Consider the following 12908-nt stretch of genomic DNA (forward strand, 5'->3'; position numbering starts at 1 on the left):
GGGGGGGGGGAGAGAGAGAGAGAGAGAGAGAGAGAGAGAGAAGTTGAGGGTGGGGTGGTTGTGGGGACAAGCAAGCAGTGATAGGAGCAGATAATCAAAAGATGTCACAGACAAAAGGATCAAAGAGGTGTTGAAGGTGGTGATATTATCTAAGAAAAGTGCTAATTAAGAATGGATGGCAGGATACTCAAGGTACAGCTCTAGTGGGGGTGGGGTGGAAAGACTAACAAGGTATTAGTTGTAGATTTAAAAATAATGGAAATAGGTGGGAAAAGAAGAATCTATATAAATTATTGAAAAAAGGGAGGGGGAAGAAACGGGGTGGGGATGGGGGGAGGGGGAGTTTAAGATCTAAAGTTGTTGAATTCAATATTCAGCCCGGAAGGTTTACAGTCTTGTTAGTCTTTCCACCCCACCCCCACTAGAGCTGTACCTTGAGTATCCTGCCATCCATTCTTAATTAGCACTTTTCTTAGATAATATCACCACCTTCAACACCTCTTTGATCCTTTTGTCTGTGACATCTTTTGATTATCTGCTCCTATCACTGCTTGCATGTCCCCACAATCACCCCACCCTCAACTTCTCTCTCCCCCCACCCCCCACCTTAGACCAGCTTATATTTCACCTCTCTCCTAACTATACTTCAGTTCTGCCGAAGGGTCATGAGGACTCGAAACGTCAACTCTTTTCTTCTCCACCGATGCTGCCAGACCTGCTGAGTTTTTCCAGGTAATTCTGTTTTTGTTTTGGATTTCCAGCATCCGCAGTAGCTTTTAGCTTTTTGTTTTTATCTCTGTTTTTTTTAAAAGCCTGAAAACTCCATGAGGAATGTAGAACTGAAGGTTTAGAAGAGTCTCCATAGATATGAGTGCAATGTTCCTAGTCTTGAATATTCTTTGGCTTTATAGAGTTTACAGCAGTTGTTGCTGTGACCTTGCCTGTTTTGTCTTTTATTGGGACTTTGTTTTGTTTCTAAAACATAATGTTATTAATTCTGATTGTTCTCCACACTATTATTCTTTTGAACATTGTAGGAAACTTCTTACAAAAAATAATTCACCTGATTTCTCTAAGCAGCCGACACCTGCAGAGGTACCTCCTAACCAGTGCTTGAATCTGAATAGTTGCACGCTCACGTTCCTTCTGCCCTTTCCTCTCTTCCCGAGCCGCCCGGGCTTTGACCAGGAACTGTGTTTTGGAAGTTTGTGCAGTGCTAAACATTCTTGCTCCTGTGGACATGATAACAACAGAAGATTTTTTAAAGAATGTTTTTTCTTATCCATGGCCAAATGCAAGTGCTCAATGGCATAACACGAGATTCTGATATCATTGCTGATCTGGAGTCCCAAGTGTTAACACTGTCTGCCTCTTGAATGCACACACGTATTATTTTAAAAGGTTCCAATCCAATACCAGCTTGTTATTAGGTTAGCCAATGCTACACCTACCTTAGTCCAAATTATAAGATATATTATTTGTCAGCATGGAGTTAGCTTTCCAGTACACTGACCACCAACTCTGCCTCTCTGCCACCATTGTGAGTGACTACTTAACTGACATGTCCTGGATGAACGAGAACATTCCTCAATTCAACATTGACTGGATAGAAGATGTCCTGTTTCCTCCTTCCAGAAAATGGCACATCTTAGCCCCCGATGCTATCCCTTTCTTTAACAGTTCTTTTATGCTGTGTCCAATGGTGCAGCATCTTGGTCTCCCATTTGACCCCAAGTTTTACACCTTGACTATCGCTAAGAATGTCTATTTCCACTTCTGCAATATACCTTCTCCCATCACTGCCTCACTCCTATTGCTGTTGAAAACTTATTCCAACCCCACAACCCTCTGAGATATCTACGCTCCTCTAATTCTGCCTCTTGTGCATCTCCAATTTTAATTGCCCGGGACCCAAACTCTGGAATACCCCCCTAAGACTCTCCACCTCTCTTTCCTCTTTTAAAACACCCCTTAAAACCTACCTCTTTCAACCAAGCTTTTGATCATCTGACCTAATATCACATTCTGTGGCTCAGTGTCATACTTTGCTTTATAATGCTCCTGTGAAGCGCCCTGGGATGATTTAGATTAAAAGGTGTTCTATGAAAAAATTTAGGTTTTCCCAGGCTCTAATACTTGCTCGAGCTCCACCCTGAAGACATCACATCCTCCCATACTAAGATCAACTTCCTTATCCATTCCCCTGTTCTTGCCAGTTTTCACTTGCTCTTTATGCCCCATGTTTCTGCATATGTTCTCAGTCCTTACGGTCCTGGCTTCCAGCAAAAGTTGAAAAGGACACTCATTCTGGCACTGCCCATACAGCAATATTTATAGAAACAGGGCCCTTTCACTCTCAGTCATTCAAAAGAGAATAACAGGGACAAAACGTCAATAAAGTACCAGTTTACCTGAACTGTGTAGTGCTGTCCAAAGCTGAAAATCAGTTCATCAGTCCTGACGCATCGACATGAGGCACTCATTCAAACACTGACAGACCTGGAGTGAACTGGTACTGTACGCTGATAACAGGAAGAGTCTGCATCATTTCAAGTCCATCTTCTCAGAGCAAAATTGCTATCTACTTGACTGGGCACATTGAAACCCCTAAGAAAGAACAATATATGTCAGGTCCATGATGATTGACAATTTACAAGTTATGAGGTTAAAATCTACAGTGGCTTCTGGCTACTAAAACACTGATTTGGCTACTAAATTTCTAACATTCAAAGCCCAATAAGCTACCTGACGTAAGCTGAACCGGTACATCTAACACGAGTTTGATGGATCATATAAGTTTAAGTACAGAATGAGTTTTGGCTAAAGGCAAAATACTGCGGATGCTGGAAATCTGAAACAAAAACAAAAATGCTGGAAAAACTCAGCAGGTCTAACAACATGTGGAGAGAAAGACAGAGTTAACATTTCAAAGAGTCATACGGACTCTAAACATTAACTGTGTCTTTCTCCCCATAGATGCTGTTAGACCTGCTGAGTTTTTACAGCATTTTTTTGTTTTATGCCATTTTGGCTATTGTACAGCATCACTGCAAGCTTTACACAATGCAACTACCCTAAGATTATTTTCCTGTTAGCTATAATCTTTATCTTTCTTCAAGTGTTTACCAACTCCCACTTGAACACCATGGTTATATTAGCATCAAGTGCTACTTACAGCAATGTATTTCATATTCCTAACAGAAATCCTGCAAATTCATCACAACCTCGTTTTTGCATTCAATGTTTGATGGCTTTTAAAATCTGCATTCCTGCTTCTAAGTAAGCCGTATTTCTGTATCTGCACCCTTATATCACAAACATATTATTATTTCCTGTATACATCCTAAACTGTACTTTTCAGACACATTTGGAGAGACTGAATTGATCATATCCTACTGGTTGTGTCTCATAATACAGGCAGATGTTGAACACAGATTTAAGCCAATCACCATTATACTTTTCTGAAATTCTAGCAATACTGTAAATTATTTTAATACAATCCAGGTTTGTGCATGAAAAAAATCTAAAACATTTTAAAAGTTTTATAATTTTGTTTCAAGGCTTCATTTTTGTTGCCCACAGCACCTGGATATAGTCAGTCATTCATTAGGAACTCATTGCGAGTTACACTAGATAATTATACATTACAGTAATAAATTCTACCACTCCATTTCATCTACAAGACAGAGCACTCCAAGGTTCTATTACTGTTCAAATGACCTTGCACATTTCATGACAATCTTTATTTAAGTCTGCACATGTTGTACACATCTCACATGAAACTTAAACGTTTAACTTTTGCCCGGAGCATCATAGTACAAAGGGCGCACCAGTAAACACCCGCTACATGCATGGTTGCTCTCGCCTTTGGAAGTGACCAGTACAAGCTGTCAGAAAGGCATTATGGCAAGTAAGAATTTTCCTTTGTAAGAATAACTTTCCTGCATTCTGCGATGTCATAGCAGCACTTGGAGGAATTATACGTACACATAGCAACACACTTACATTCGCTGCACAGCACGTAAAATGATTACATAACGAACGAATCCCACTTATTAGAAAGCAGGACATAATTTGACGAACAACACGAAACAGTAAGAAATTAGGCCAAAACCTCCTTTTGTGTTCCTGGGCTTCTTTCTGGCATGTGCATAACCTAACATATTATTATTACTAATAATAATAATGACGATGATGGTGATTTTCTAGTATTAGCTTGTAGAGGTTAGTACCCAGATCTTTACTCCCAGCTCTGCTCTCCTTTTATATTTCTTTCCCTCTCGTAACAAACACAACTCCATCAACAACAAGCCCATCACCGCTACCCGCTACCGCTTCCGGGTCAGAAGGACGCCGAGAATAAACCACGCCCCCTCCACGCGGCGTTGAATGCGCATGCTCACGAGGCCGTCTCGCTTTGATTGGTCGGCCATCTCGTGATTGGGGGGGGGAGGGGGTGCAGGGAACGCTCCGCCATCTTGATAAAGGTCCTGAATCTAACAAGTGAGTCAACAATAAAGACAGACTCGGTTAAACACATATGAAACTAATGTTTGAATATTCTGTCTTCTCCACCATGACATGACTTCACAGAAATGATGGAGACAGTTGGTTCATCTCATGATCAACCTGTTGCTTCCATATGATTCCACCCCCACACCTCCAACAGCCTTTTATCACCTAGGGTTGCTAACCCTCCAGAATTGGCCTTGAGCCTCCAGGAATTGAAGATCAATCCCCAGGACACAGCTGTGCACAAACCTGGAGAAAAATCATGGGGACATTAAAAATGATTAAAGCAAAGAACTTCGGATGCTGGAAATCCAAAACAAAAACAGAAACAGAAATACCTGGAAAAACTCAGCAGGTCTGGCAGCATTGGTGGAGAAGAGCACAGTTGACATTTCGAGTCCTCATGACCCTTCAACAGAACTAAGTAAAAATAGGAAAGGGGTGAAATATAAGTTGGTTTAAGAGGGGGGGAGGGGTTGTTTGGCTTACTTTGTCATTTTCTCTAAACCTTTCTGCGATTTGAAAATGGTGGGGGGAGGCTGTTTGGCTAGCATCAGTCAAGCATCATCCAGTTGGGTAATGAGTCTTTTTGCTTTCCAATGACATGAGAAGGCATTATGACACGAGGATGGATGTGTAAGCCAACTAATGGCTGGAGCGTGGGGTAAGTCATCTGATGGAACCTCCGGGAACACACTTAATCACAGTTGGCAACCCTACATTTAACTGCTTCTTGAAGGATCCTCAATGCCCCACAGGGAAGGCTATTCCAGGTATTAATCTGTTTTTGTATGAAGATGTACCACATGACATAAATTCTATACTATCTTTTATCAATTTGCACCTGTTTACCCACCATCCCAAACCCCTCCCCATCCTACATTGAAACAGCACTTAATATTAACCATTTCTGTCCCAGTTTCTTTCCCTTCTAAGTCCTCTATTTCCTAATTTACACTGAGAATGACTGGATATCAAAAGCACTTCATTGGCTGTGATGTGCTTTGAGATGTTCTGAGGCTGTGGAAGGCGTTAATGCAAGTAACTTTTTATTCAGCCACTAAGGTTAAGAAGTTTTTCTACTGTTTACTCAGTTTATACTTCTAAAGATCAACATGGTAGCTTTTCTCTGAATCTGTTAGAACAGGGGAGTTATCACCAGTGTCCTGGTCAATAGTTATCCCTCAATCAGCAGCACAAACAAAAACAGATTATCACATTGCTGTTTGTGGGACCTTGCTGCACACAAATTGGCTGCCGCCTTTTCTACATTACAACAGTGACTACACTTCAAAAGCGTTTTGTCGGCTGTAAAGTATTTTGAGATGTTCAGCAGTCATGAAAAGCGCTATATAAATACAAGTCTTTTCTTTTTTCTATTCCTTGACTTGGTTGTTTCCCTTGTGCATTGGTGACATGACTGGATGTGAAATTTAATGTGGCTTGACCAAAAAGCTAAAGACCTTCATTTAATTCACCAATAAAAAAGCAAACAGAATGTGGCGCTTTAGTTGCTGTTTGGCCATGACTGGAGAAAGTAAGTGTTGACTCCCAGCTGAGCAATATCTCAATTTTATAATTAATATCCTTGTTTGAAATCTCTCCATGGCCTCATTCCTACCTATCTCTGTACAGTCCGCCAACCTTACAACACTCCATGCCCTCTTCTACTTCTGGCTTCTTGCGCATCCGTGATTTTAATTGCTAATGGTGGCTGTGCCTGTAGCTGATGAGGCCCTAAACTCTGGAACCAGCCCCTCCACCCCACCCAAGAACATCTCTGCCTCTCTACCTCTTGTTCCTTCCTTTAAGATGCTCCTTAAAACCTACCTCTTTGACCAAGCTTTTAATCATCTGCTCAAATATCTCTTTATTTGGCTGAGAGTCAGATTTTGTTAATGCTCCTGTGAAGTATGAGACCTTTTACTACATTGAAGATGCTGTATTAATACAAGTTGTTGATTTAATCATAGAATGCTTACAGGACAGAAGGAGGATATTCAGCCCATCATTCAGTACCAGCTCTCTGCAAGAGCAACTTGGCTACTCCCACAACCCTCACCCCACCCCACCTCCTAACACCACCACCCCACCTCACCCCACTACCACCCCATCCTTTCCTGTCTTGCAATTTTTTTTGCTTCAGATGCTTATCCAATTCCCTTTTGATGATTGAATGTGGTGCCAGCACACTTTCAGGCAGTACATTCTAGATCCTAGCCATTTACTGCATAAAAAAGTTTTTATCACCTTTCACCTTAAATCAGTATCCACTGGTTCTTGACCCTTCCACCAGTGGGAACAGTTTCTCTCTACCTACTCTGTCTAGACCCCTCACGATTTTGAACTCTATAAAATCTCCTCTGAATCTTTTCTTATCTAAGGAGAACAACCAAGCTTTCACAATCTATCCAAGTAATTGACATCCCTCATTTCTGGAGCCATTCTAGGAAATCTTTTCTGTGCCTTCTCTAAAGCCTTCACTTCTTAAAGTGCCAGGTCCAGAACTGGACACAGTACTCCAGCTGAGGCCAAACCAGTGTATTTTAAAATGGCCCAAATCTTCTGGTCTCCTGAAGGTGCACCATGGGACCCCCGCAGAAATCCCAACACAAGGACTTCATAGAAATTTCCCAGGAAATTTGAATTTCTCTTGGACAATTCCCCTGCTCCCTGGACCCTCCAAAAAAGTCCCCAACTGAGTTAAAGTTGGAGGCATCAGATAGTTCCAACTTACTAACCTGGGTAGTTACCCAGGAAATGTTAGACAGGGAAATTCCTGGTCTAACACCTGGGTAACTATGTAACTAAACACCCAATCACCCACTGAGCCCCTGGACTACTTCCCTGACTCCCTCAATACCGCCCCGACCCCACCCGACAAACCCCTACCCAACCTGACTAGCCCCTACTACGCGACTCTCCCGACCCAACCTGCCTAGTCCCCAAACCGGCCCGACTCACCCAACCCACTCACTCTCCTGCCTATCTGCTACCTTACCCACTTACCGTACACACTTACCTTCTCTCCATAGCTGTTTTCAAAGCAGCTCTGGGATATTTAAATTCTTCACCTACCAGAAAACTCGATTAGTGCTGTAAAAAGGGGCCATGGTTTCTGTGCAGATTCTCTGCACTGCTCCCTATGAAGTTTGCTGCACCAGGTTGGGTGTGAAGGATCCTCCATCAGATGACTGCCCTGAAATATCGGTAGAATCTAAGTGTGCATTTTTTTGTCTGATTAGGGTCGGAAATAGAGTTTCCAATCCTGATCGGAAGATCTGGGCTAATATGACTACATTTAATATGGGATGAGCAGATCCCATAAAGTGACCTATTTGTTGGCAATGGCAAGTTATTCAGGAGACATCTAGCACATTGGTGTTGACAAATTTCTTTAAACTTTGTGAGTCTTTGAAGGGAGGCTCTTTTAAAAATAAACAGGGAAGCCTGGAGTCAATCAGATAGCAGAAGGCTCGAAATGGATGACCTCTGCCTTGGTGAGGGAGTGTTTGTATTTTGACATTAATTAAGGACCCCACCAAAGTGGACTAACATACAAGTACTCTTAATTTTTCCAATCGTACAAAGAGCAATTGAAATGATTGTGCCAAGAAATGTTCATCACATTTCACATTCTCTAGGTTTTATCTGCTATGGAATAAAGCAGCTTATGACCCGAACCAAACATCTTGCCTGCTGTTAGCTCAGCCTGTCTTTGAGAAACTAAAGAAGCAGATGTGCTTAAGATACAGAGATCCAAATAACAAAGGAATTCATTGTTATACTCCTGTTATTGTAGTGGTGGATCCGGGGCAAAGTCAGGCAATAGGGTTTCTAATATAAAACAAAAGCAGAAAATGCTGGGAAAGCTCAGCAGGACTGGCAACATCCGTGGAGACAGAAGCAGAGTTAACGTTTTCGAGTCCATATGACGCTTCTTCAGAGAATAATGTTTCTAATTTATCTCTCTATGGTTTGGCTAGTGGTTAACTATCAGGAATAACTTGAACGAAGCTTTGCCCTGCTTGATAGGAATCTGCAAGAACCTGAAATAACTAATAACTGGCGACTGGGGAAGAATTTATTACCTCCATAAAGAGTTGTTGAATTGAATACAGTACCCATGAGTTATTTGTCTGGTTGTATTGATCAGAAGTCTAGAGGTCAAAATCCAATAATTTTCTCTAATGTATAAATTGCCAGAATTAATTACAAATATAGTTTATGTGCACACATTATAGCAAAAGTACCAGCTCTGTGTTCTACATCTTTTATTTAAAGCTTCCCCCTCCCCACCCCCTGAATTGTAGAGTTTATCTACCTGAGTATTAGAAAGAAAACGTTTTTTCATATAACCTATCATGAAGTCTTTCAGAAACTTCTCAGAATACTTAATGTTTGATGAATTATTTTGAAGTGCAGTGACTGAATTAATGCACGCAAATGTACCAGCCATTTTGTGCACAGCATGATCCTTCAAAGATGAATGAGATGGGTACAGTATTCTCATTAGAGGGAGTGGTGCAGCAGTAGTTGGGCAGTTTTCCAGAAGGAACAATTCCTCTAACTATTTTGCCACCATTGGAGCTGCCTTGTTCCTGCTGGAATTTCATCATGTTGCAAACTATATGGGTCAATTCTGGCCCAAAATGTTTTCCAACAAGACTCATCTGCATGTCAGTTGGGAAAAAAAGCATAAATAATAAATAATACATTTCAGTAAAAAATAGATAAATGTACTGTAATTTTCACCCTCTTTTGTACACTAACCACCAAGTGTCCTTTACTGTGCACAAGAATGGCCATTAAAATGAAGCACTGATTGGCCAGTGATTGCATAATGGTGCTCTAGTTCACTGCGTCTGAATTGTAGTCAGTACTCTGTAAACCAGTTCTAGATGTTATGTTGTATACCCTTGTGAGTTTTGGTAAATTTAATAAGCCACAGACAGCTGTTTGCAGTATATAAGCTGCTAGAGTGCACTGAGGCATACTGTTGAACAGAAAAAGCTAGAATACTAGCACTAAAACCTATTGAAAAAGACATTGCACACATCGCCATCCTTGGATTTCCAATCTCTTTCCCAAGGGTAGATGTGCCATACCTAAACTGAGGTTGCAAAAATTCTGCTCTCAATCTTCCACTTGGAGACATTCCAGAGCAGCTTTGAGTCACTTCCCTTTGATTGTTTCATCTCTCAATAGAGATACCAACTCATTGTGTGGACACCGGCATTAGTGGAATCCTACATTTAGCCAAACTATAACACATTGCATCTCACTTTTTCTGGCATCTCAGTTAAATTACTAAATGAAAAACCTACACACAATCTTGTACTGTACCTGCAGTTAAGGAATGTAAAGGGTTTGCCAAATCTTCATTTGCTTGGAGATTGAGAGGATTTTTGTGTCTTTCTTTCCATAATAATGCCACACAAAAGAAATAAAATGATACGATTTTTACAAGTTCTTTTGCGGGTTGTGGGCATCACTGGCTAGGCCAGCATTTATTGCCTATATCCCTTGATATAGCTTTGATACACCTTTATCTTACTGAATTGATCATTAAAAAATTGACAAAGATTTGGCTAACACTTTTTCTTAAATGACAGAATCCTTTTGAAATATATGATGATGAAGGTGCTTTATTCATTCATGAAATGTGGGGTCACTGGCAAGGTCAGTATTTATTGCCTATCCCTAAATGCCCTCGAGAAAGTGGTGAGCTTTCTTCTTGAACTGCTGCATTTCACGTGCTTTAGGTAGACCCACAGTGCTGTTAGGGAGGGAATTCCAGGATTTTCACCCAGCAACAATGAAGGAATGGCGATATAGTTCCAAGTCAGGATGGTGTGTGACTTGATGGAGATCGGGGTTTAGAAGGTGCTGTCGAGAGAGCCTTGCGAGTTGCTACAGTGAATCTAGTAGATGGAGTGAGCAAATTTCAAGGCTGTAATCCAGTCAATATGTTCATATAACATCACAAACCAAAAATGTGCATTTAGAGACATCAGCCTAGACATTCCCCTTGTATATTTAATATACATAGGGCACGTGAAGACAGAAAGCAACTGAGGGTGCGCAATCTTCCTGCTGTTTGAATAGCCAGACCCTTTGGGACAAAAAGCACTCATAATACATGTAGATGGATGAATAGTAAATACATGGAAGTGAGAGAGATGCAGCATCCATTGTTTTCTGTCATCCTCGAGCAATGGATACATGAGACCACCTATTAAACTCCGATGTTCAGAGGCTCAAAGAGACAAGCACTTTCAAAGCACAGTTTTGCAAGGGCACCATTACTGAAATGATTCATTTTCCTCCGAAATTTATTTTTCCCCACAGACTGGCCTCCTGGTTCTCCCACTGTGGCAGCCATGTCTGTGCCCCCTGATCTGTGCAATTCACTGGCATAAACTAATGAACCCACATTCTATTTCTAATTGATTCTGAAGTTGAAAATGGGAGGGAGGAGTAAAAGCCTTGGCCATAATCTAGATTGAATCCCGATTTGAAAGCTTTAACTCAATCTCAGCCATTTGATAAATGTAAACTTTAGTACTCAAGTGTTTTTTGAAGTAGAAATGATTGCCTACCATTGTTGAAGTAATCCTACAACAAATCATGGAAATTTCAGTACAGATAGAGAACAATCAACCCATTGTGTTTGGGCTGGTGGTAATTTTCCCACTGGAGCTATCAGTTCTAATTTATCTTTCTGTTATCTAATTCTCTCATGTTGCAGCTTACTCAGCTTCAATGATAATTATGGGGGAAAAATCCATATACTAATAACCTTTGCTGAAAAATAAATCCTTCTGAGCTGCCTCTTTATGCTTTTAATACTAATTCTGAGCTTATACCTCCTTGCTGTCGATTCAGCGACCAATGGAAGTAACCTTTCACTCTTTTACACTTTCAAACTTGCTAATGTTTTAAACACTCGTTAGTTCTGTCCTTAACTTTCCCTAGTCTGATGAATACAACTGCAATTTTTTAAGATCTTTCATATTAACTGTATTGTCTCATCCTGTTATCATGCCTGCTAAATCTATGTGGCACCTTTTCATTGATTCAACGTGTGCAAAAATATCTGTAGCTTAACCAATATTGTGTATAGATTACTTACTTTCTCACATTTCTACTCAGTGACTTTATGTATAAAATCCAAAATCAAGTGTGCCTTTTTTATAGTTTTTCTTTTTCTGTAATCATTATTCCAAATCTCCCATTCTTGTTCTCCATTCAGAATTTTACCAGTTAAGGCACATTTCCAATGTTTCTTTCCACCCACCTCTTCTCAGTGCAGGGACAGCTGAAGACAAATTGAGGGAGGCTGTGCTGAGCTCCAATATCATAGCAAGTATCAACTGCCAGAATAATATGGTTAGGTTTTCCTGTTTATTTATAGATTAAGCACATGAACATTTCCAGTGATAAAATCATTTCAGTTGCATTGAATATTTCTGATTCTTCTGGATGTAGTTTTCTGTGCCATTTGGTAGATTAGCAAGGTTGTCTTTGTCATGTTTTTATAATGATATAAAGGCACCAATCACTCATAAGGGATTGGGTAAACACATTGAGGGTTCACTTATTTAAACTGGGTACATGAGAACTGATATACATGGATAGAAAGCTTGAAGACATCAGCAGCAGAGCTGTATGTACTGTGTTCTGCTCACAGGCCAAAGTGAAACTGAGATGGATCACATGACACACTTCCCTTCTAGTGATGGCATGCTGCTATCCCTGAAAGGCATATTACAAAAGCCAAAATATCCTTTCATGTGCTGAGCACTTTAAGAAAATGCTTGCTGTTAAAGATGTCAACAAACTAGATGACCGATTGAAATAAATATATTCTACTCTGATCAGATGAATGAGAAACCTTTCAAAAATATATATTTTCCATTTCCCTTTTTCTACATTTTGTACCCCATTTAGACAATACTGTCTTCAACAACTTCCTTTCAGGTTATATGTTAGCCAGGATCTCTTTCAGGCTCACATGGACCACATTACATGGACTGCTGGAGGATGCATCTGTATAACAGGTGACATAGCTGTTGTGGGAAGAACAAAGCAAGAACATGACCATAATCTGCAATTATTGAGGTAAGTGGCACGTAATGAAGGATTGGCATTCAACAGTCTGAAATACAACATCAATGTGAAGCAGATCAATTCCTTTGGTTCCATTTATTCGAGTGCTGGCATATGTCCCGATCCAAGTAAAATAGAGGATACTAAGGCCATGCCAACTCCTCAAGATGAGGACAATCTTCGAAGATATTGAGGTCTCTTTAATTTTTTGTCTCCGTACATTCCCAATTTCACTCAAAAATCTTCACCACTAAGGAAATTGTTGAGAAAGGATATGACTTTCC

The 12908-nt window shown here is 40.4% G+C and overlaps 1 protein-coding gene across 2 annotated transcripts in view; it reads right to left on the bottom strand.

The window, feature by feature from the left end:
- The window catches only part of ube3b (ubiquitin protein ligase E3B), a 55442-nt gene extending 51098 nt beyond the window's left edge, over nt 1-4344 (bottom strand). Inside the window, exons 1-3 of one of the 2 annotated variants that reach the window (XM_078554430.1) lie at nt 4233-4344; nt 2412-2607; nt 1064-1232 (exon numbers count right to left, since the gene is read on the bottom strand). In XM_078554430.1, the coding sequence (XP_078410556.1) occupies nt 1064-1224 (161 nt within the window). In that variant the 5' untranslated portion in view covers nt 1225-1232; nt 2412-2607; nt 4233-4344. Of the gene's footprint in view, nt 1-1063; nt 1233-2411; nt 2608-4114 lie in introns of both variants that reach the window. The other variant, XM_078554429.1, reaches the window with a different exon arrangement.
- Between the last annotated feature and the right edge of the window lie 8564 nt (nt 4345-12908).

The sequence above is a fragment of the Cetorhinus maximus genome, chromosome 12 (assembly GCF_964194155.1).
Source record: "Cetorhinus maximus chromosome 12, sCetMax3.hap1.1, whole genome shotgun sequence".
Classification (NCBI taxonomy): Eukaryota; Metazoa; Chordata; class Chondrichthyes; order Lamniformes; family Cetorhinidae; genus Cetorhinus; species Cetorhinus maximus.